General features: G+C 37.0%; 2 protein-coding genes across 6 annotated transcripts in view; both read right to left on the reverse strand.

Annotated features, from left to right (window-relative positions):
* Exoc2 (exocyst complex component 2) overlaps window positions 1–26,322 on the reverse strand; it is a 205,587-nt gene that overhangs the window by 174,012 nt on the left and 5,253 nt on the right. Inside the window, exon 2 of one of the 5 annotated variants that reach the window (XM_047557923.1) lies at window positions 8,332–8,747. The exons of the other annotated variants lie outside the window; for them this stretch is intronic. The gene's annotated coding sequence lies outside the window, so the exon portion shown is untranslated. The remainder of the gene's footprint in view (window positions 1–8,331; window positions 8,748–26,322) is intronic. 5 annotated transcript variants of the gene reach the window in all.
* Window positions 3,423–7,124, reverse strand: Hus1b (HUS1 checkpoint clamp component B). Its single transcript, XM_047557928.1, has one exon. It carries the CDS (start codon window positions 4,457–4,459, stop codon window positions 3,623–3,625), a length of 837 nt encoding a protein of 278 aa, XP_047413884.1. The 5' UTR covers window positions 4,460–7,124; the 3' UTR covers window positions 3,423–3,622.

Here is a 26,322-nt window from a genome sequence, read left to right on the forward strand (position 1 = left end):
CTAAAAATACATACCACAAGCTAATTTTATCTTTTGAAAGCACACTGATAAAGAGACAAAGTAGCTATCATTACTCAAGTAAGGAAGACAGCATATGTAGAACCAGCCACTTTTATCAGGCAGTACTCTTAGTGACATAAAAAGGACTAAATTTTACAAATGGACAAATGATAAAGGCCTACTTTATTGGAGTACTTATTGGGAATTCCATATATATGCATTGGTATGTGAAGATAAGCTGCAAATTATTACATTTTGACTTTTCACCTAAAAACTACAGTACACATCCGTCCTGCCAGTTATCAAAAGGGTTATGGGTTTGCTAAAAAGGAAATTGAAATACTGATGTGTCTCCAGACTCATTTTAATTTACCAAGTATTTTTCAACTGCTTCACTTGGATAGGAATAAACAGAACTAGGAGCTTTCTTATAGGAATTAACCAGCTAACAGACACTTGTCCGATTTCTTTTGATATTGGTAACCTATTCACTTACTAAACAGACACTCAAGAACGATTAAAAAGAAGTACAAGTCTGTTATGTAGATAAGCCTACTACAGATTTTAACAAATGATATTTAATAGGACAATAAAAATTATATTGATACATCCATTTTGGGATACAAAGACTTATTTTCTTTAGACAGAATGAAACATAAAAGGCGAAGTGCTTCCTTACTTCTCAGTAGTGTCTTCTTTGAAAGATATAAATGAAAGAAGTTGAAGTAATTTATAAACCTGATGCCTTGACTTTTTTTTTTTTTAAACATGAGACTAGTTTTCCAAAGAAGTATCTTCCCCCCCAACTCCTGCTTTGGTACCAGGAATTAAACCCAAAGGTACTTAACCACTAAGTCACATCCCCAGTCCATTTTATTTTTTATTTTGAGACAGAGTCTCCCTAAATTGCTTAAGGCCTCACTTAATTACTGAGGCTGGCTTTGAACTTGCAAACCTCCTGCCTCAGCCTCCCAAGCCACTGAGATTACATGTGTGCACCACCACAACCCTCTAGAAGTACCATTTTGTGGCAAATAATTTCATTCTTCCCTGCAGCAACAATGACATCACTGCACAAAAGCAATGCAACAATGCTCTTCAAAAACATTTGAGATTGTTTAGTGTAAATTTTAATTTTTTTAGGTAAAGTACTCTAGATTCATTTTAATATAAGTATATCCAAACTATAAATCTCTGAATTAACCTTGATATTTCTATTTTTATTTTATTATTTATTATTTTATTATTATTATTATTTTATTACTTATTTCTATTAAGTAGAAATTTTAAAATTTCTATTTTAAAAATTTTTGACTATCATTTGAACAATGTGAACTTTCAAGAGATATTTAGATGACCTGTTGCTATTTCTATAATAGCATCTTATCTCAAAGTTGGTAAATAACCCAAGTAGAGAAAAAACTTATCCTTTGCTTTTTCAAAAAGTACACTGCAAAGACTAGGCTATAGAACTTCTGATACTTTCTGTTAATGAATTACTAAACTATAATAATTCACTGAAAAAACTGTAAGGTTTCTCATTTTCCTCAGTTTAATACATAAAAAGGAGGAAAAAGAGAGACATAGTCTAGTGGAAAAACAGAGGAGAGAGAGGATGAAACAGTCAAATAAAAAAAGACAACTAAGGCTTGAACACTTTATTTTAAAAAAAGGAAAGAAAGAAGAGATGCCACAAATAAATACAAGTCATAAATACAAGTCATGTCTGGTACAGAAAAAAACTTAAGATCTTAGAATTTTCTGTGTTAAAAGATGTTTTTTACTTTCACATTTAAAGTCTGATGAAGGCAGATAATTTTTTAATGGCTTTTTAACAATTTTTTCACAGTTTAACCCTTAATAAGCTCAAGTGATTTGCCTACATCCAATGTTTGTGTTCCTTCCATAACAACACAAATGGAATCAGCAAAACAAATTAACAAATTTAATTGTCTTATCACCAAAAACTAATGGCAAAATATTTACTATTGATTAAAATAGTCAGGAATTTACTGGTTATGCAAAAATAAAGACTTCCAATGTATACAGGATCTTACTGAACAAGTCATTAAAAAATCAAATTAAAATTTAAGCCAGGTGTGGTAGCACACACCTGTAATCCCAGTGGTTCAGGAGGCTGAGGCAGGAGGATCTCAAGTTCAAAGTCAGCCTCAGCAAAAGCAAGATGCTAAGCAATTCAGTGAGACTGGTCTCTAAAAAACAAAATACATTTTAGAGCTGGGGATGTGTCTCAGTGGTCAAGTGCCCTTGTAACCCCCCTAGTAAATCCCTAGTAACCCCCCAAAAAAACCCTAAAATTTAATATAAAAGAATATGACCTATTATGTGAGATTTTTTATCAATATACGAGACTTTTATAACCTCTCCTTCTTTTTCTCAAAATAATTTAGGATGAAGAATTATTTCCTGGACTGGGGTTGTGGTTCAGTGGTAGAGCACTTGCCTAGCATGTATGAGGCACTGTGTTCGATTCTCAGCACCACATATAAATAAATGAATAAAATAAAGGTCCGTCAACATTTTTTAAACATTAAATTAAAAAAGAAACCACATTTTTAAAAAATTATTATTTCCTAAGTGGAGTAATGAAATTCTATGAGGGAGAAAATTGAAACTTGGTTTATCCAAAAGTTACATAAGCAACATCTTGGTTCACATAAATTGAACTATTTCCTTGATTCCTTACATGAATACAATACATATGAAAAATTAACCTAACAAAAAGCAATTCCAACTGTGGAAATGATAAATCTGAAAGTTATATACACTTAACTTTTAACCAATGTGGGGGTTATCAGTGTCAACCCCTGCAGAGTTGAAAATCAGTGTATAACTTTCAGTTTCCCACAATAGAAAAAGGAGGTTGCTATGAAATTGACAGTAGTACAGAATGTACTACGGCTGATTTTATGAAGTTTCTACACTGCAGCTTTATATTTTTATCAACCACGAATGGTACCATGCATGGTATCTGTGTATATAAGTCTGATTCATTTTAACTAATAACTTATCTACATATATTTTATGTATTTATGAATTTTTTTCCTCATTTTTTTTATATTTCTAGGATACACAGTTCCTCTGTGAATTTTTCAAATTGTTGCAAATCTACACACACAAAAAATCTGCATTTAAGTGGACCCACACAGTTACTGCTCAAGGGCCAACCATACACTAATATCTCCTTTCACAAAACACAAGGTTTCTTACAAAGAATGTGATGTACACAACTGCTGGATGAATACCCTGCATTTTTTCAAATATTCTGACCTCTCTGAATTAAGCAAAGTCTCTCAAAAAATGTTTACATTTATTTCAAAAGGAGAAAATTCTAATTCTTCATATTAGTATTTTATAATAAAATAATGACAAAAGTGTTTCAGGATTCAGAGGTATTTTCATTTATTTTGTTACAATTCCCTTTCCAACTATTTCACCAGTGTTTTTTTAATATCAGTTCTGCAAAGGTCTCAATGAAACATACACCCTCATAACCCATTGAGGTTGCAGACTCTCAATCCAATTAATTCAAGGTCTGTTTCAGTTATGAAAAGATCCTAAGGTTTGTGTTTCTGTTTTTAATCCAGGCTGGTTGAATTTTTTATAAGGCAGGAATGAAATACTGAAGAGAGACATCTTCATGAACCAAAACAAGATGAAGAAGAGTATTGCTCAAAATATTGCATAAGGTCATTGTGGGATTTATTTGCTGTCCCTCAAAAAACTGCAGAAGTTTCCTGTTCTCTACCCATACTTGTACCATGCTCTCTGGGTCTCTGTCTTGGGTAACGCTCAGAGCAGACTTTGGAGGATTTCCAAGATTTTTAAAATAAGTTTTAATAGACACTACATCAGTTTCTACACTCAAGTTCATTTTACCATTTAGATTTGCTTCCACCAGCACGTTTTCACCCATGTTGGCCATCCTTTCCACAATGCTCTTCAGGGTCCTCAGACCTGGCAGATAAACACTCACATCGGAGACTTGAACGTTGGGCTCTGGGTACTCTTTCCACCATCTTCTGGGAAGGACCCTCACAGGTAGATCGTGGACCATCAGATGGGTGTGACCAGTGCGCGATGCCAGCTCTACCGCCACTGTGAGGCAGGGTCGACGCTTGTTGGTCAGCTGAAGTTTCAGGGACGCAGCATTTCCTGCGTTTCTCACAGCTCTGGACAAATGCTCTGAGGTCAACTCTAGATAAATCTCATTGAGCTCTTCTGAAACGCCTTCCATATTAAACTGGTAGAAGGCTCCCCGCGACACTTCGCACCACAGCCTGGCCTCTCGAGTAGCCCTGGGGCCTGTGGGGCCAAAGCACAGTTTGTCCTGGCACACACGGAGCACACAGACCTTTGTCAGTTTCGCTATGGTGACACTGACCTGGATGAATAGCTCTACAAACCCCTTGTTGATGATCTTAGCACGAAACTTCATGGTGCCACAATAATGGTAGCCGCGGCACTTTCCAAAGAGAGACACCTAGGCTGCACGCTTTTCCGGTCCCCGCGGTGCACCCACTCACCTGCTCTCCCTCCTGCCCCTGGCAGAGCATGCATTGGGTTCCGCCTGCCTACAGGCCCCTCAGGTCCAAGGCCACCAGAGGGGGCCTTGTTAACCATTCTCAACTGTCCTCCGCTGCCTCTCTTTACAAAAAATCTCACTGTTTCCACTCTGATTATAAAAAGGATAAGTGTTCCACTGCAGAAACTTTGAATATTCTATTCAGTACGAGGAGAATTAAAAGCAGCACTCATAACTCATAACTTCTGATCTTTCTGGTGTACACACAGGTACTGTCTTCTTCAATCAAGACACAAATGCATAGGTGTATGTTTCTTATAAAAATTGTAGCATACTAGACACACACTTTACAACCTGATTTTTACATAAAATATACAATGGGCATCTTTCCATGTTGTTAAACACAAATTTACATCATTTTCAAGGCTGTTTGGTTTTTCCTTGGATGATCACTTAATCTACAACTGACATTTAGATGATTTTCAATTTTTTCCCTATATGTCACAAAACAATAACATTTTTGTACAAAATATTTGGGTCAATTTACCCAACTATTTCCTTGCATTAAATTCAAAGAGGAACTACTGGTTAAAAGATACATATTTAAAATTTAATTATTCACCAAAATGGCCTGTAGAATGCTCTATGAAACAATCTCCCATCAGTGACAATAGGTATAAGCAATTCATTTTATATATAATAATGTCAATGGTAAAATAAAATGGGTTCATTCTGCATTATAAGTGTGTGGATTCTACTTTAATGGTCTTTGCATCTTTTTATGGAGCTTATGTTTCTTGATGTTTAAGATCTCCCATAAGAATATTAGCCCTCTGTCCCTGTAAATATCTTCCCCAGTTTTTCATTGTTTATTGTGCTCTTTACCCTTTGGAAATAATGAAATAATGACTCTTTATACGTAAAACCTTTTGGACTTTTCTTCACTACTCCTAGAGTATCCGTGGATGAAGATGGTCCTCCTGCCTGTCCTGGTTACTGTGAAAGAAAGAAGCTAGCGGTATGCCTTCCAGAAAGTTCTACTGGTTCTGATCAGAGCTGACCAGCATGGAAGAGGTTTCTCTTGAAAGATAAATCTTGGGGCTGGGGTTGTAGCTCAGTGGTAGAGTGCTTACTAGCACATGTGAGGCACTGGATTAGATCCTCAGCACCACATAAAAATAAATAAATAAAATAAAGGTATCCATCTATAAGTAAAAACATATAAATAAAGAAAAAATAAACCTTGAGCATAACTGGTACTACCTAAGGTTCCACCAATGCTGCTGGTTCTATGGGTGGAGGGGACAGTCACAGGGGATATGCTGGGAGACTGTTGGGGGTAGATAGTCTTCATCAGGAACTCTGTGATGTTGACCTTCTGCCTTAACACCTGGTTCTCTCCGAGATGCTAATTTCCTGTTACAGAACAAACTAAAGGTTGGGATGGCAAGCTTGATGCTTGGGGCTACCTTGAATGTAAGGAAGAACTGTAGCAATTTTGAAGATCAGCAGAAGGCAGATGCTTCATGGTGTAGTGTGCCACTCCAGCTAGGGTGTCACATTCCCAGAGCTGAGAGTCGGCTTCATCTTATTCCTGACCCACAAATGAGTCCTGAATCTCATTCCATTCATAACCCATGCACAGCATCATCTCAGTTAGGCTGGAGGTCATGGTAGTCAGGGAGTGCCTTGATATAAAGTTTTAGTTTCTCTTTATGGCCCATATCTACCCACAGGTCCCTCAGGATTTCCCCAAAAGGGCTCTCTCAAGCAGGGTATGATAGACATGCCTATACTTCAAGCAACTCAGAAGAGTGAAGAAGGAAAGTGCAAGTTCAAGGACAGCCTCAGCAACTTAGTGAGACAATATCTCAAAAAGTAAAAAAGGATTAAGGATATATCTCCGTGATAAAGCAACCTGGGTATAATCTCCAATACAAAATAAATAAATAAGCTGCCTCTCTCACTGGGGTTAAATATTAGGAATTTCACAGACACATAAAAAGTAATGTGGTATAATCCTCTTATACCTCCTTCTGCAGTGTTCTATCCATTAAAAAGCAAAATTCAGTGACCTTTACATACAGGAGAACTCCTAGGTTCTCTACGTCTACCATAGGGTCATTGTACTTCTGGACTTCGAATAATTCTGGGGTAGCATAAGAAGGACTTCCATAAAAGGTATTGAGCTTGTTTGCATAAGTAAACAGACGACTGATGCCAAAGTCTTACAATTTTTATGTTCAGGCTAGCATCTTCTACAGTTTGAATGTTAAGTGTCCCCTAAGATCCCATGTGCTAAAGGCTCCCAGGGTGGTGCTACTGGGAGGTACTATGGACCTTTAAAAGATGGGGGCCTAGTGAGAGACCCTAGAACATTGAGGATATAACCTCAAAGGGGATGTGAGGCCCAGGCATCTTCCTCTCTTTTTTGCTCCCAGGTGCATTTTGCTCTGCCATGTGCTGTGTTCATTTAGTTAAAAAGAGGACGAGACTCTTTTTGGTTTAAAAATCAAAAATTTTTAAAAAGGAAGAAAGGAGGGTTGGAGCTGGTGACCAGTGGCAGAGCACTTGCCTAGCACACATGAGGAACCTGGTTGGATACTTAGCACCACATACAAAAATAAGCAAATAAAATAAAAGCATGCTGTCTATCTATAATTACAAAAAATAAAATAAAATAAAATACACATATTTTAAAAAAGGAAGGAAGGAAACCCCAAAGGGATTCTTGTTTATTTACTAATTAACACTTATCAATAAGGTAAATTAAACCTATAGGATGCTTCAGTAGCCTTCTCGTCTTTTAGTTTGAAACTACAATAATTTTTGGTTTTTAAAGAGCTCAAAATGTTTATAATTGAAATATGCAATTCATTTTTTTTAATTTCTGAAGGATTATTCTCAAAATAATTTGAAAACTGGCATCACAATAATATATTTTGTTGCATAAGACACAATAAAGTATGTTAATAACATCCATAAAGCAGAGGGGAAGATAGAGCTTTCATCATATTTTCATTGCTTACTTACAATTTTGCCTATTCTTTTTTTTTGTTGGGAGGGTGACTGGGGTTGAACTCAGGGGCACTCCACCACTGAGCCACATCCCCAGCCCTATTTTATATTTTATTTAGAGACAGGGTCTCACCGAGTTGCTTAATGCCTCACTGAGTTACTTAGTGCCTCACTGTTACTCAGGCTGGCTTTGAACTTGAGATTCTCCTGTCTTAGCCTCCAGAGCCACTGGGATTACAGGTGGGCACCACCACGCCCAGTCCAATTTTGCCCATTCTTTGGGGTAGATTCCTTCCTTGAATAAGCCACAGAACTCACTATGCCCATTGTGGCATCCTGCTGTAGTTGTGAGTCAAAAAAGAAAAAAAAAAAAAAAAAAAAGCTTCTATTTTTTGTACAGCAAAAAATACATTATGCTCTGTGTCTTTATTATTTAGCAATGGTGATGGGGTTCTGAGTAGTGGGCCAGTACCTCAAGGGAAAGAACTGAGAAGTTCTGTCTCTTATTCTTTCTCTAATACTCTTAATGTAGAACAAATTTCTGACCTATACCATTTCCTTTCTTTCTAAACTTTTATGATTTTAACTTTTCTTTTTTAATATGTAAGTCAAATTCATTGATGACAAATTTCCTCCATTTTGTTTGTCTGAGGAAGTCTTTCTCCTTCAAATTTAATAACCATCAAAGGTATTCTTCATTTCTGTGATTTTACTTCTAATATTTTTATTCTTTCTTAAAGTTTCTACAGTCTACTTATTTTACTTACCTGTTATATATGATCTACTTTTTCCATTAGAGCCCTTAGCATATAATCGTAGTGGTTTGAAATTTCTAGATTGCTAATTCTCCCACCCCTGCCATATTTGGGTGTGGTTCTAATGCTTGCTGTATTTCTTCAAACTGTGTTTTTAGTCTTTTAGTATGCCTTGTAATGTTGTTTTGAAAGTCGGACATGAAATACTGGTTAAAGCAAGTCAATACTGAGTTCCCTCAGAGACTTACACCCTGGGCATCTGCACTGATCATTTGTGATTCTCTCTATGTGCCTATGTTTAGAGGCAGCAGTGACCTTAATTATCTAATGGATATAAGAAAAGCTGTTGATTTCCAATTTCTTCAACTTTTTCTTCTTGGGGGAACAGGAGTGGTGACCTCCAGGTTCTTTAGATGCCAGTCCAGAAACTGCAAGAGATTTTTGTTTTAATATTTACATTAGTAAACTGCATGATTATAAAACTAAAGAAGTAATCCTTACAGTTTACTCAAGCTTTGGTATTTAAAAATATTCTAAAAACTAAGGTTATTCTAATGAAATATACATCTAGTAAGGTTAAAATCAGAAAAATATACAGTTTTAAAATTCATATTTATCAAATAAAATTAACCGATAACAAGAAATATAACTATATTTTATTTGTATTTGTTAGTTTTCTATTTAAAGCAGTATAACCTAAGCCTAAGCCATAACAGTACAAGGCTTTGGCTAACATAGCAGTTGAGCTATGAAACTGCATTACTGTACTGTTGCTATGTCTATTCAGAAATGTAAAAAGAAATTTAAGTAGTTAGAAGGAGAAAAGATTTTTATTTCTTGGGTCTACAGAACCCTTAGTGTGAGGAAGAGCAGAAACTTTTCTAGTAGTATAATCTTTTAGAGATGTTTGCAAAAGTGCAACATAATATAGCAAGGCTTCATTCACTAGATGCAATTAGTAAGATATTCTTCATAAAGGAAACTTCCAAATAAGTAGGCTTTATACTTTAAAATTTAAAAAAAAATTTTAAATCCTATGTAATTCTTAACTATTTTGGCAGGAATCATCCTGATCTATATTTGCCTTTCCAGTGGTATATGGAACACAATTTATCTTTAAAAAATTCATTCGTGGCAATTATCATGGTCATTAATGACTGCTCTGGGTATGTTTCTGGGTTACTGCTTTAGACTGCAGGGTTTTATGGGCATACTTTTTATAGTCACTTGATGTCAGACTAATATCTGACTTGATGTCTGATTCTTATTAGGTCATGGTGCCAGTCTCTGATAAGTCTATTGTCTTTTCCTTCTTATTTGCTGCTTCTAAACTGCTGCACTGCTTCTAGATGATCACTGTTCTCATCAACCCTCCTGTTTTAACTTGTTCAATTCAGTTCTTAAGCATTCCTACAAAACAGAAATCATATGGCAGAGTCATGAGGTACCCAGAAGCTCCTAGCTGCATTTAATTAAGCCTCTCTCAAGTCAGGAAGAGCCCCAAGCTTCTTGTTATCTTCCTCCAAGGCTGGGGTTCTCCACTGTGGCACTACTCACAGTGTTATGGTCGAGACATTAGTTGTCCCCCAAAAGTTCATATGAGATAATGCAAGAAAATTCAGAATTGAAATCATAGTTATGAGAGCCACTGATAGGGATTAACTGAGCAGTACCTATAGGTAGGTAGGGTGTGGATGGAGGAGGTAGGTGACTGGGGGTGTGGGCCTTTGGGGTAAATATTTTGTCCCTGGTGAGGAGAGCTCTTTGCTTCCTGATTGTCATGTCTTAAGCTGCTTTTCTTCATCACACCCTCTGCCCTGATGCTCTGCCTCAGCTGGAGCCCAGAGCAATGAAATCAGTCATCTATGAACTGAGACCTCTGAATCCGAGAGCGCCAAATAAACTTCTCCTACTAAAATCGTTCTTGTCAGGTCTTTTGGTCATAGTGGAGAAAAAGCTAACCAAAACACAGTTTGGATATGACCATTCTTTATGATGAAAACTATCCTCTGTGTGTTGCAAAATGCTGAACAACATACCTACCCTTAACCGACTAAGTGCTAGCAGCTCCCCTCGATCAAAACTATCTCCAGACAATTCCAAATGACCTCATTCTGAAGGAAAGGGAGACACCTTCAGTTAGGAATCAGTGCTCCAGGGATTAAAATGCACCCAGAAATCTAGATGCTTAGAATAAGACTACCTCTTCTGGTGCAACTACACCACCACTGGCAAGAATGAAGAGCAAGGCCCAGATCTCAGTATATGCTCAGGAAGACTCCACTTTCCCTTAAACTCACAACCTCACCACCATGATCATCCTTAATTATTATGTCCTATTTGTTTACCTTGGTCATGGGAATGTCACTGAAGGAGTTCTCAAAGAGGGGGTCCTCAACCCAGAACAAATGGGGTCATAGGTATACATGAGGAAAAAAAAAAATTCAGCATGCACCAGTTAGAGTCACAGATTTAAGAAAGCAGATAAACAGTGAAAGGAGAATGTGGATTATCTCAAGGGAGAGACATTTTTTGGAATAAAGTAAGAAATACAGATTCAAGGGAGAATGCCAGCCATCTTCAGTGAGAAGGAGTGGGGGTAAAGCAAGGAATACACATTCAAAGGAGAATGAAGGTAATCTCTCCAGAGGGAAAAAGCAACTCCTTGGTGTGGAGTTAATATCCATAAAGGGACAGTTGCTAGGGGCTGGGCTAGAGGGTGAGCCAGGGAGGAGTTACACAATTTCCTGCTTGTTTTCCCTGCACTTGCATATCACCCTTATGTTACTTTTTACAGGCAAGGGTACTGGTTAAATGATCTGGCCAAGGGCACAGACTGAGGACATGAGCTAAGTTGCTCATGAATGCATGTTTTGCATTTCAAATATTCATGGGTGTTTCTGCATTCCAATGGTTCTTGGGTGCTTCTCTTTTGAGACTCACTGGGTCTTTCCTGTATCCCCAAATTCAACTCTTGGATATCCTGCACAACCAGACTCTAACCCCTGTAAAATCTGACCATCCTTTTCTTGACTACTGTCTAAAATAACAACAAGCAGACAGACTTTGGGGGAGGGTCTCTGGTTGTGATGCCTTTCACTCCAATATTTGCATTAGCTCTCTACAGCTCCAAACAGGTAGGTGTGATGTCAAAAAATGACCAAAAAGTATATTTTTAAAAACAGGTTAGAGTGGCTTCCTGTAACTTCCTTAATACAAAAATAGGAAACTGAGTACTTCCCACAATATAAAAATGGAAAGCTGAGAACTATCATTACTTTTAATTAAGTCTTAAACTGCTATGCTGGGTTCAAAGAGTAACAGAAGTAACAAAGTCTAAGCTAGAATTAAGCAAAAATACCAAATTGATCATAATTCACATGCAATTAGCCAAATTTGAATCATTATAACTAAACAGATAACTCTAAGGTCAAAATGAGTAAGTGTCATGATAATTACAGAACAAATGGTACCAAATGATTGATAAAGATTGCTAACATGATTACTTCCTTTCCTTAAATAATTCCATTAAAAAAAATAAAGAATTTGTTTAGCCTTGGAAATAACTTATTTATTTATTCTTTTAACTGGCTAAAATTGGGGCCATGTTTTAACATAAGAGTTCGTACATCCTGTTCAAAAAAAAAAAAAAAAATTACCTTCTGAAAGCCTAACAGTAAAAAATGAGACTGGGTCATGGTAAAAACAAAGAAAATCTGCAAAACATAACAATAACTTCAAAAATAATTTGGAGAAATGAGGTAGCCACCATGAATGTTTTCATATATTCTATTCTACGTCAAATGCATGCCTTCTGCTGAAGGCAATAAGAATCACTAACTGCTCTACTGATCTTTTCTTCTCTCTGCTACTAAATCCCAAAGTTGTGGTTCCAAGTCCTGAACCCCATATATTAAAGATGTTTTTAATTTTCAGTACTTTATGATGCTTTGTCATCTTAAGGCCTTGGGGACCTAGGAAGGGAATGCCCCTCTGAGGGCCACCTATTTCCCAGAGACAACAAAAAACTTCCTGGGAAACACGCCTTTGATATGCAACCAGTCAAAGTAGAATCCAAATGCTTTCACCAGGTTCTCTAGCAGTCAGGGATACTATTCCTCAACCCTAAACACCCTAGGTACCAGACAACTAGAGACTACCTCTATATCCCTGAACCCCTGGAAATCATTCAAACTATCCAATCCTAAATTTGCTCAGCTTGCCCACTCTGCCTTACCCATTCACTCCTGTGAAAACTACAACAAAGGCTCTGACCCATGCCCTTCCAATCCCAGCTCCCTCTGTTCCTGGTGCTTCCCTGATGACCCTATGTGTCCTATGTGGCAAGGGATGGCTCCTCCTCTTAGAAACAATGAACAATCAACTACCTATTGATCTGTTGATCTCACCATAACTAGAAAATATGAGCAACATTTAAAACAGCCTTCAAGGTTCAGCCTTTCCTGGGTCATTGCAAGTCAATGAATAAAGAGAGTCTCAAGATTGAGGATGTGGGGAGGCAGGAAAAAAGCAAAATACATTTAGAAATTCTTAATTCCTTAAGTGTTCTAGGGGAATCTGGCTATAGTAATAGCAATTTTTGTTTGGTCACTGTTATGATTTAGGTGTGAGGTGTCCCACAAAAGTTTCTGCATTAATGCAAGAATGTGAAATGAATAGATTGAGAATGCTATAACGTAACCGAATCAGTCTATCCGAGCTTAAATGGACTGAGTTAACTATAAGCAGGTGGAACATGGCTGGTGGAGGTGGGTCATTAAGGGCATGCCCTGGAAGAGTACATTACATCTTCCCTATGGCTCTGTTTAAGTCAGCCTTTTCACTGCTGTGACTAAATGATCTGACCAGCAGAATTATAGAGGAAAGGTTTACTTGAGAGCTCACAGTTTCAGAGGTCTTGGTCCATAGAAGGCCAGTTCCATTCCTCAGGGTTTGATGTGAGGCACAACATCATGGTGGGAGAGCATGGCAGAGGGAAGCAGCTTGCATCATCAGAAAGCAGAGAGAGACTCCACTCTCCAGATGCAAAATATATACTCCATAGCCATGCCCCAATTCACACCTCCTCCAGTCATATCCTACCACTTCAATTAATCCCACCAGGGATTAATTCACTGATTGGGTTAAGACTCTTACAACCCATTCATCTCCTCTGAACCGCCGTGCATTGTCTCACATGTGAGCTTTGCGGGGACACCTCACATCTAAATCATAACAGGCTCCATCCCTGCCCTCTGCCTTCTGATCCCACAATGAGCTGAGCTGCTTTCCTCTGGTGGACCCATTTTCCCATGATATGCTGCCTCACCTTGGGCTCAGAGCAGTGGAGTAGGACCTCTATGGACTGAGTCCTCTAAAACTATGAACCCCAAATAAATTTTTCCTCATTTAAACTTTTCTTGTTGGGTATTTTGATCACAGTGATAAAAACAAAAAGCTAATTAGAAATTGGTACTGAGAGTGGGGTCACTGCTATCACTAACCTGACCATGTGGTTTAGAAGCCTTTGGAGCTGGTTAGCAGGAGGAATTTTGAAAAGTTTAGAAATGCAGGTTAGAAAAGCTTTAGAATATTGAGCAGAGATTAATGGGTGAAGACCAGAATGCCAAAAAGAATGCAGACTGTGCTCATGAGGTTTCAGAGGGAAACGAGGACTTTATTAGGAATTAGACTAGAGTCCAAACATGTTGTATTCTGGCAAACAATTGGGCTAGATTTTACCCATGTCCTTAGATTTTGTGTGGGACTGAATCTAAAAGTGACAGACTAATTAATCTGGCAGAAGAAATACCAAGGCATCACAGCTTTCCATCAGTGGTAAAGATATTGCTAAAGTTTTTAACCAGGATTACTGTGAGCATTAGAAGCAAAAAGCAGAGTTGAAAGATTTTTTTAAACTTACAGATTGGCCAGAAAAGTGCATGTAAAGCTCTTTACATGGTCAAGGAACATGTCCTTGTTGAAGAGATTACAACCCCTAAACATATGCTATGTTGAAGAGATTACACCCATTAAAGAGATGCTAAGTACTTTGCACAGAGACAATGAAGGGCATCTCAAGTATTTTACAAGACCACACCAACTACAGGCTTCAGGGTATAGAAGAGTAAGTTCCTTAAAGAAGAGATCACAGAGGTGTACTGATAGCACAGGGAGCCTAAGGCATTGTTTCATCATGCTGAGCAACTTAGGCACTCTGAGGCCACTTGCAGCTATGATTCCAGGGATCCCAGATACTGCAAACTATTAGCACACCTTGGCATAATCCAGGTGGTGCTGGTTCTGCAAGAATGTAGGATCCTCAAGTTAAGGGGCCATGGAGGTTTCCACTAAGGTTTCAAAGGAAGGCCTAAGAGGCCAGGCAAAGTGTAACAGGGTTAGAGTTTCTGTAGGCTGCCCCTGAGAGGGCAATGCATGATATGTGAAGATGAAGATGAAACTTGAATGGAGATTCCAAGAATTAAGAGATGAGAGTAATGTGGACAGTCTGCCAAGGAAAACTGTTGGCTGTAGAGAGTGTCAGACTACAAGGGAGACCACATGGACTGCAACTGGCAATATCAGAGGCACAGGGTTTTCCAAATCATTTGGAAATAACACTTGACAGTCATGTGTCCTGGATGCAGTACACAGTAACAGGGACCTGTTTGCCTGGGTTTCAGTCTTGCTTTTGGCACCCTCCCTTCTTCCTATCACTTCATTCCTCCCTTTCAAAATGGGTATGTTCCTCTGTATGACTATACATTGGATATATGTTAACTTGTTTTTGATATTTACAGGGGCTCAGAGCCAAGAGTTTGCTCACAAGAATGTGAAATGACTGGACTGTGAGAGCTGTAACCTAATCAATCCATCTTAGTTTAAACCAAAATAGTCATTAATACAAAACAGATTAATGACAGAAGACAGATAAGAGGATTCAGCATACATGATCCCTCATTTTCAAAGAGTACAATTGACTCTAGCACCACATTACCCATAACTTCTGAAATTTGGGACTTTGCATAAAGGACATGTTTTTATGGTGATTCTGCAAATCCCCACATTACACTTTTCAGGGATCTTAATTCCTTACTTAGTAGGCTAAAGTTTTCATGTATACTATAGAATTAATATTTGAGCTATGTATTTAGGAATAAACAAGACTCATGCCTTTATGTACAACATTTTTCTGGGTAAGGGTATAGTTCTGTGGTTGAAAATTTAACATGTGTGAGGCCTCCAGCACCAAGTCAAAGAAAGAGAAATTGTTTTTCAACTGAAAATAAGAAATAATAAAAAATTAGTAAAGGATACAAGTGGCCATTAATCAAGAGATAACCAATCTTAGACATTATGCAAACATCAACCAATAATAACAATAGCAATTTTACTTACTGAATCATTATTATGTCCAGGAATGTTTCTACAGTCTCCCCATGTGATGTGATAACTTTTAATCTTCACAATTCCTCTATGAGATTAGCCCACTAAATACTTTGTCTAATACCCCATTACTAGCAACTGGCAGAGCAGGATTCACACCTGACAATTTGGCTCCAGCAGCTGAGTTTGTAAAATCACACACACACACACACACACACACACACACACACACACACCCTTCATGTTGTCCTTCATGTGTGAAGTATTTGTCTGACACTGTCATGCTTGAAGCCTGGGTTCAACTCCCAGGACTGGGAGTGGGGGTGGGGAGGAAGGGGGCCACAAAAAAAGAAGTTTGAATGGTTACCTGCCTAGAATGAGAGATACTAACTGGCATTAACGACACTACCAAGTTTTTTAATCAGTGCAAAGTCAGATGACTTATATGGGGTAAAGAACACTAGTATTGCCAATACCACACTTTGGCCACACAAACCAACTTGTTCAGCTATGAAGACACACAAGACACTTAATCTGGAGTCAACAGACATAAATTCAAATCCTAGCTATACAACATAGCCAGGCTCCTTTAATCTCTTATCAGTTTTCTCATCTGAAAATAGGAATAACAAATAACTTCAGAAGTATTCTGAGATCATATAATATTGGTATTATGCATATGTCAAAAGCCAACTGTAAGTGCATTCAGGGACTAGATGAATCATTAAAGGTACTTTCATTCTGGAAGATTGGATGAGAAATGCTATAGGAGAATGGTTTTAATCTGGCTTAAGACAGAAAATATTCTAAGCAAGAATAGAGAAAATATGGGATTCTTGCCACATAACTTGATTAAGAATGACCCAAGAAGCAGGGCAGAACAGACTGGAAACAATATAGCAACCATAAGAAGTCACCATTATCTCCCAGGAAATTTGGTGTGTAGGCTCTGCAGCAAATGGGTAAACTACTTTAAAGCTACAGTAAGGCTCTTCATCATGTGATAGGAAAATTCCACTTAGTATGAGACATAGGATGGCCAAAAATTAAGAATAACTTCATTCTAAACAAATGCTTTATTTCTTGTATCTTATTTTCTGTATATTAACTTCAACCCCCAAAATACTTCAGTTATAGTGAAAAGCATAATTTTCTTGCTTACTGATATAGTTTGGATCTGGAATGTCTCCCAAAGGCTAATGTATGGAATGCTTGGTTCCCAGCTGGTGGTGCTACTGGGAAGGGATGGAAACATTAGGAGGTGGGCCTAGTTAGAGGAAACAAGCTCCTGGGTATATGCCTCTGAAGGGTTTATTTTGTTTCCAGCACCTTCACCTTCCTCCACCCACCCCCAGTTCTGCTTCCTGGCCACCAAAACATGAGTAGCTTTGCTCTACCATACCCTCCCCACTATGATGTTCTGCCTGACAAGACTTCAGCAATGGGGCCAAGTGACCATGGACTAAAATTCCTGAAACTATGGACCTTTAATTTTTTATGGATCTTTATTTTTTATGGATCTTTAATTTTTTTTCCTCATGTATTTTGTCACAGCAATGGAAAGCTGACAAACACACATATCTCCTAATATTTATAAAATTAAAGAATTTCTGGTTATTTGAAAGTCAAATATAAATATAATCTTAATTAAACCAAAAGACCTAGACAAACATGACATAAATGTATATTACAGCTTTCATAGTAGGAGAACTACCTCCAGATTTGATGGAAGAATCACAACTGTGAACACACTGATTTCTCAGTCATACAGAAAAGCACATCTTCTTTATGTTAATAAAAGAGAGACAACCAAACTTGAAAAGCCAAATAGGAAGTTTGAGAAAATATTCAAAATGATAAAATATGAATAGCTCTATACATGAACAGCTCACAAAATTCAATAAAATATAAGGCCAGAAAAGAAAAGAAAAGAAAAAGAAAAAGAAAAGAAACAGAAGGCAGAGCAAACAATTCACAATGAAGGAAATGCAAGCAATAAGCAAACGTGAGAAACAAACAAAAACTGAGATTCCATATTTTCCTATTACCACAAGATATTTAAGACAATCAATCATGTGTATATGCTAGATCTGTGTGGTGTTTCTATGTAACAAATCATTCTAACACTGAAAAATAACAATTTGGCAAAATGTGTCAAAGTCTTAGATAAACTTCTGTATTGACTTGAAATATTCCTGAAAGGTGAACGATGATTCAAATAACCCAAGCCATGGTCATTATCAGGCATGAATCCCCACAGCTGTAGAAATTTTCTATAACAAGTGGTGGGAGGCATCCCAAACAACTAGAAAATGAGTTAGGTAAAACTGAAGGGCCAATCAAGGAAATACTAAGGCAGAAGTGAAATATTATTAAAAATATATGCAAGATCAGAAAATACTTACAACAAATTACAAAAAAAAAAGACAAATTTAGTTGGACATATAGGTAGGGGGAGAGAGAGAGAGAGAGAAGACAAGAAAGACATAGAGAGGTAGAAAGGTCCTGGAAGAAAACATTCTAAAATGCTAAGTGATTTTATTAATCACATATCAAAGATTAAATAGCTTGGGCTGGGGTTGTTGCTAAGTGGTAGAACGCTTGCCTAGCACATGTGAGGCACTGGGTTTGATCCTCTACCCTCAGTATCACATTAAAAAAAAAAAATCAATGAAGTTATTATGTCCATTCACAACTAAAAAAAAAAAAATGTTGGTAGTCAGATGTGACAGCATGCATCTCTAGTCGAGTTACTGAAGAGGCTGAGGCACATTCATAGTTAAAAGTGGTAGAGTTGGGATTCAAAATCAGGCTCCAGCTCTATGCTAGTCTGATTTTCTCAGTGATTTTTTTTTAACTTTCTAATATGGAAATCATAAACATACAAGAAGAAAGACTAGCATACTGAACTTCCATGTTTCCATCAATCAGCTTTTAGAATCAAGTCTCCTATTTCAACCACTCCACCTCCTCAAATCCTTTTTATATTTTTGAAGAAGTACTTTAAAGTCAACTACAAACACGTCATATCATTCACAAATATTTTTGTTTGTATCTCTACAAAGGACCTTATACTCAGTCCAAGTTAAATTTTTCCATCCTGTCTCAAAAATTAGTTGATATAAGCCAGGTGTGGTGGTGCACGTCTGTAATCCCAGCTACTGGAGAGGCTGAGGCAGGAGGATAGTGAGTCCAAAGCCAGACTCAGCAACTTAGCAAGGCACTTGGCAACTCAGCAAGACCCTGTCTCTAAATATAATATTAAAAAGGGCTGGGGATGTGGTTCAGTGGTTAAGCGCCCCTGGGTTCAATCCTCAGTACCAAAATTAATTAATTAGTTAATTAATTTTAAAAATTAGTTGATGTGTTAGAAATAGGCTACAACCAATGCTATTTTTAAAAAGAAGACTAACAGTACAAAAACTACCTTTATACAAATATATACATCTGATGAACCCAGAGAAAGGATGAAAAAGATGCATAATATTAAGAAAGGGCTAACATTGAGACAATAATACTAGAGAAGGGTAGAGGCATCAGGGAAAATATGTTTAGATAAATTTCTAGAAGTATTGTTCCCTATGTCAATTTTTAGAATATGAATATAATTTTTAGAAAGGTAGATTGGTTGTAGACTACACAGAAAGGTCTAATCCCAGAGCACCATGTGGAGCAGCCCTTCTGGAAGAGGATGTAAGGCAAGTAGATGACTTCCTTAGGAACACTAACCAAATGATGGTTCCTCTTGGCAGTTCTGCCTCATTCTGGGTTTTTTGTTTGTTCGTTTGTTTTTGAACTTGCTCCTTTCTTCAAGTTAATTACCTAAGAAAGGGATCATAGCAACTACACCATCCCTTACATTAAAGAAAAAGGTAGGGGAATGGATAAAAAGAATTACTCTACCAAACTCCCTGACAAAGTCATCCTCAGTGGGTATGGCTAAGACTGTCATCATATGTGTGCTTCTCTAACATCTAGACATTGTTGGACACTCAGTTAAAACAGTGGTTAAACTATACAGATCTCAGAACACATCAACTGTCTGGTTTGACTCTTCTTTAGGTTCCTCAATCACAGAAGCAGAGAACTCAAAGGCCACGTGAAAGTCCAGCGATGAGAAATCATGAGATGTGTCCTTTCAGAGGGATGTCAGCTAGATTTCTTCGACTTCAGGACAAACGTTATTCCTTGATTCTGTACTATGTCCCACACAGTTTCTTAAACCAATAAATCTGTGCCACAATAGTTACCATCAAAACTATTACAGAAATTGGGGGTCCCCTAATTACATCCTGGAAGATCAATCATACCAAGTTAGCTCTTCTTGATTCTCAATACCAAACATGCCACAGAAAAGAATTAGATGAATCCAAATTAAAAACAAAGATCTGAGCAGAATAACTCCTTTTCTATGGGCCACCTTTGGATGAAAACGGTTCAAGCCCACTTTAATGGTAAGGTTCAAAAGGTGAAAAGATTGATAATCTATTAATACTTCTATACAAAATTACCTAAAAATAAGAAATTCTAATTGGTAGGCCCAGATCTTTGAAGTATGCGTCTTTTTACCAAAGAAAAATGTAAAATGTTTCAACTATAATAATTTTACCCCTTCATAAACCTTTATATAGATTCATTTTAACTATTCTTTATTCCTATAAGAACTAAGCCTAAACTGTTTAGTTTGCTTTTCAAATTTAAAACATCCACACATAAAAGAGAAAGAGTCAATGCTAAGAACATATAAAAAGATTCTCAATTTTCAGTTCTAAATAATGAAATGTTCAGATAGTGGTTTTTTTTTTCTTAGATTCAAAGATAAACTTGTCTTCAGAAATGCATGTAAATTTATGATTACACAAATGATATGCCTTTATTCTATGTACAAACAGAGAAACAACATGTATCCCATTTGTTTACAATTAAAAAAAAAAACTAAAAAAAAAAAAGACATGCGCATTGACAAATCTTAAAAAAAAAAAAAAAACAGAAATGCACTTGGAAATACTGTCATTTGCGAGGTTGCCCAACCGCTATGGTTTTACAGTTTCTCTATTTCCATGAGAATCAGTTGTACTGGAGGACAGTTTGATATCCACAAAGCAAAAGCCTGATCCATTTCAGGCTTATTGTTCATTCTTGGAGAATGCAATCCAGTAAAGAGTTAAGGTATTGGAGGGATTCAGCTCAATCAGGTTTTATTAATTTAGTTATACATCAAATTCTATACAACCAGTTTGTACTAACACTGGTGAAACTCAAAAAAAGTTAGGAGTAGGTACCAACTACGCTGCCTAAAGTGCTCAGAGACTAACAGACCATACACATGTCATTTCTATCAAACACAAGCCTAGAGCATTTCACACTTCAGAGTTTCCAAAATACAAGTACATTTCTATTTATGATTATTTAACCATAACCATCATTTATCAAAATTTTCTCTTTATAGAGACAGAATCTTTACTTCTTAGGTAAACATCATAGGGTAATGACTACATTTTGTCATAATTGACATAACAGGCACATATTTATGATTCCACTTATGTGAAAGTTCAGAAAAAATAAAACCATAGACACAGAAAGTAAATCAGGGTTGTCTAGAGGGAGGGTAAATAGAAAAGAATTGATAATGGGTTCAGGGTTTTCTTTTGGAGTAATGAAATGTTCTGGAATTAACACAGAGGTGATAACTGTACAACTTTGTGGATATACTGTGTTTCAAAATTTTTGTGAGCATCAGATTAACATTGTTACCACCACAAATACAGAAACTACTCCACAAACACACACACACACACACACACACACACACACACACACACGCAAAGAAATCTGAGATGATAGCATTTTTAAAAAATCAGGTATTCAATACTACTAAATTCTGGATCAGTTGAAGCTAACAAACCACAGTCATTTCTGAAGAGAGGCAAGGACAGAGGAGGCTTACCCTCTCATTGATGGAAACTGAGTTCATGTTTGAAACTCAGAATTAAAGATAACAAAACAAAACAAAACAAAAAAAGGCAGCAGAAGTAAAAAACTACATATTTGACTTCTTTGGAAGATGAAGATGTCAATGGCCCAGACTTTCTAGTTCTGGTTAGACAAGGTATCAATACCACAACTCCGGCAAGACTACCCTGGAAGAAAAAGAAGTGAAGAAGCTAAACAGTGCCAAATTCCAACTGATATTAAAAGTCTAAAGATGTTTATTCAAATAACAAAATACTTGACAATCTCAACAAAAATGTTCAGGAATGAGAGGAACAAAATCAAGAAAATATTACTAAGCTATTCATAATGAAAGAATTAGGGGAAAAAAAGATTCTGTCCAAATTTATATTATGACATAAAAACAAAATTCACTTGTCTCAACTTGCCAAATCTTTTATAATGAAATAAGCCAATATCACTGCTGACAAACATAATAACTACAGTAAACGGGGGTGCCAAAATCAATGTGGATTTTCCAAAAAGGTCAAGGAATCAGCTGTCAGCTTAAATTGGTTAATTTCATTAAAATTGTTAAACATGACAGATGTCACCTAATTCCAAGATTCTTTTATATGAGCACAGTTGGATTAATTTGATCCGAATTTTGTATAATAGCTTTCCTAATTTCTAAAAATACATCAAAACTTTGTCACTTATCTTACAACTTCTGCATTATTTCTCTAGTTTTAGAGAAATTTCTTTAAAGCCATACATCTTGACATAGTGAAAGCAAAATAATCACAGCACTCAGCAGTGCCATTAACATTTCTGAGCCACAAGGGATTAAATAGGCAGATGCTATGGAAAGTGCCTGTCAGGAGAGGCCAGCATAGAGTTCAGACTGCATCACAGCTGTGAGGGATTGAAGCTGCTAGCTGTGGAATCAAGCTTAGGAGAAACCCTGGGCACAATTCCGGCATCCGAAATAAATTAAAGTAAACAATATTGCTCTCTCTCATCCACCCTGTTAGCAGCCTCTCGGCTGAGTTGGAGACCACACACTCAGACCACACAGCGCCAGCTGAACTGCCTCGCACGCAACATCTACAAGCTGTCACTCCACAGAAGCAGAGAGGTAGGGAGGGAGGGAGGAAGGGATAAAAGGATGGAGGGAAGAGAAGAGGGGAAGAGGAGGGGGAGGGGACAAAGGAAAGTTTCTACTTATAGCTGGAATAGTGTGTGGTTTGGAGGAGCGGGGGAGGGGTGGAATACATAAACCTCCCTAAGAAAACAAGCTGGTCATGGCCTTGTGTAGTCTTGACCTGTTCCCCTGTACCAATTTAGTAGCTGATGAAGGATTAACAAAGCATCCATTTAACATCAATTAACCTCCTATCCATCACAGGTCAAAAGAGAAAATTACATTATAAAAGCATTTCATTAAAATAAAGACAAAAGGTGACATCTTCTTATAATTTATAATGTTTACTTAATAACTGCATTTTCTTCATAGATTTATCTTAGTTTCAAACCATCCAACCTCTTAATTTAATGAAGCACATGGAGATGAACTGAAAATGTTTCTGCAATTGAAACCATAAAATTTTAATTTTATAATTTTCCCATACTGCATTGTCATATAATCTTAATTTTCCAAAATATTTATTGGTAGAAGTAAAGACAGTAAAGTGTTCTTTCTTTACAAAACTTCAAACTAAAAATATATAAACAAATTAACTAGTGGCAATAATATTAAGAAAAAAATCAGAAAATGAAACCACAACCAACAAAGAGTTTTAGAATCATAAAAGTAATATTTTTTACTTTTAATATTTTAATATTTGGTAAAGAAGAGTTCTGATGATTTAAATAACAGAGGAAAAATCTGAACAAAAGAAGAGGTGAGGCAACTATAGGGAAAATACAAGTTCTGATTCACTTAAAACTTGAACAATCTTCACTAAATAGGCCAAGAAAAGTCTCAGATGTTAAAGCACTATGTTCTTAACAGATTAGGCCATGAAAATGGGAATATTTCCCCCTAAAGACACTCAAAAAAACTTCCATTAGTCTACCTACTCTACCCCATTTCCCAATATGATACGCATACTAGCAATATCAGCATCACCATGGAACAAAACAGAATGTGGGTAGAATCTCAGACCCTAGCTCCACCCTAGCCATCTGTGTGCACATCCATGTTTAAGAAGCACTAAGTAGTCTAACCCTGTCCCAAGTCATTTTAGATGCAGAAAGATCTGGTAGGAGAGCTGCCTATTGACTTTCAACACAAAATTAGACTTGAAGGATTATGGAAAATAATATTCCTATAAGACAGCTCCCCAAGAAAAACTGAGGGACAGTGTGGCTCGGGAGGAGGGAGGGAAAATTGGCCAAACATTAAACCTCTCCCAGTGCACCCTTTCCCAATAACAATGGATCCTGGAGGGGGGAAAAAAGGGGGGGGGGCAAGATTTGAGTACTCATCCCTAAGAATCTGGACTCCTATCTCCCCAATTAATAATGAGTTTCAACCTTTTACAACTACCTTCCTAAGGTAAAGTTCTAACCTGTACAACTAGCCCCTGACTGTTCAAACTGCACGACTGCAGTCTCCGATGAAGCTATAAAAACCCATATTACTCCTGTAATTCAGAGACCCTCCCTCCCATGTCTGATCAATGGACTTCACTGCAGAATAAAGGAAAGCTTGCTGATCCAAGGTTTGCTTCACATCTCCTGCCTCCATCATTTGTGGGCCATGAGCTTACAAGACTCAGCCAGACTTTCAGGACATTCATAACAGAACCGAACTGCAGAATTTACATCTTCCTTGAGTCACATCTAATCTCCCATAGAATAGATCTGTCACCACTAGGCTGAGCTAGACTCAAAGGAATCTCCCAGAAATATTGGGGAAAGAGTTCAAAGGAATGGTTTTCCTTTCTTCAGTACTTTGTAAACTCAAGTCTCCACTCTTATTGAGGAGGGTCAAGGTCAAGTTATATCAGCATCATCACAAATTTTACAGGGAGAGACAAGTTCAGAATCAAGGTCACGAACTCTGGGGTCCAGTTTTCTAAATTAATCCTTTCTCTTCCTGCTTCAAGGCAAAAATCATGGTTAACAAAAACAATCATGAAGGAACCTGGAAGAATCCAGGGGGTCCAAACTGTATCCCATGTAAGGTCCTCATTAAGAAGACTCAAGACCTCAGAAGGGAAATTTACAGAAAAGGGGTGAACTGACAAGAGATAATGCATCCTGCTTTCCTAGCCCTCTCTTCAGACCTCTTTTCCTTCTTTACCTCTACAAAAAAAAAAAAAAATTGAAAGCACAGGTGTTTATATTTTAACCTCTTGGGGAAAATCTAGTAATTTAAACAATATATTAAATAGATTATTTAATAATTATTTGCCTATTTTATCTATTATAATTAATTAGTGTATTTATTTATGGATGAGGAAAAAAATAACTCCTACAACAATGTCTGGAGGTACAGATTTAAGGGAAAGAGAATGTGCCTGAGGTGACCAAGAAACAATACTGGTGACATGGTAGAATATAGGATAAGCCTGGGCATTTCAAGATGGTAGAACAAAGGAGGTCGCTTACCTGGCTGCTCCATGGCATGAAACCAAGAAAGCAGACAGGTAGCTTCCCCACAAGTGAGATACTGGAAAACTTCAGGGACACACAAACAACATGAAAGAGCAAGGGAACAAATCACCCCCAAACAAACCAAGATACTCTAGTAACAGAATCCATCAACACCACAGTGGAAGAAATGTCAGAGAAGGAGTTCAGAATGTACCTAAGTTAAGCTCATCTACAAAGTAAAGGACGGTATAAGCAATGAAATCAGAGAGAAAATACAGGAAGTGAAAGATCATTTCAATAAAGAGGCTGAGATTCTGAAAAAGAAAAAAAGCAGAAATCCTCAAAATGAAGAAAACAATAAAGCAAATAAAAAATTCAATGGAAAGTATCACTAACAAACTAGACCACTTGGAAGACAATGAAGCACAATGAAGACAAAAGATAATCTTGAAAATAGAGTTGACCACAGAAAGATGTTAAGAAACCATAAATAGAACTTCCAAGAACTATAGTATAACATGAAAAGTCCAAATTTAAGATTTATCAGGATAGATGAAGGCATGGAGATACAAACCAAAGGAATGAACAATTTTTTCAATGAAATAATATCAAAATTTTCCTAATTAAAGAACAAAATAGAAAATCAAATAAGAGAGGCCCACAGGACCCCAAATGTACAAAATTACAACAGACCCACACCAAGGCACATTATAATGAAAATGCCTAGCATTCAGAATAAGGATAGAATTTTAAAGGCCCTGAGAAAAATGTATCTGCTGATTTCTCAACCCAGACCCTCAAAGCTAGGAGGTCCTGGAACAACATATACCAAGGTCTGAAAGAAAAATGGATGCCAACCAAAAATTTTATATCCAGCACAATTAAGCTTCAGATTTGAAGACTAAATACTTTCCATGATAAACCTGGAAAAAATGGGCCCTCAGTGGCCCCACATAACTGATCTATTAAATACTATATGAGTCAGCTATTCTCATAAAATTAAAGCATAGATTTCATCTTAATCAGAAAAGTTGCTTCGGTTCTCTGCCTCAATAGTTAAGCCTCTTCCTAGAGGACACTGAC

The sequence above is a fragment of the Sciurus carolinensis genome, chromosome 7 (genome assembly GCF_902686445.1).
Source record: "Sciurus carolinensis chromosome 7, mSciCar1.2, whole genome shotgun sequence".
NCBI classification, from domain to species: domain Eukaryota; kingdom Metazoa; phylum Chordata; class Mammalia; order Rodentia; family Sciuridae; genus Sciurus; species Sciurus carolinensis.

Excerpts from the sequence above, each read along its gene's own strand:
- Hus1b (XM_047557928.1), bottom strand. The coding sequence starts at position 4,459 with ATGAAGTTTCGTGCTAAGATCATCAACAAGGGGTTTGTAGAGCTATTC.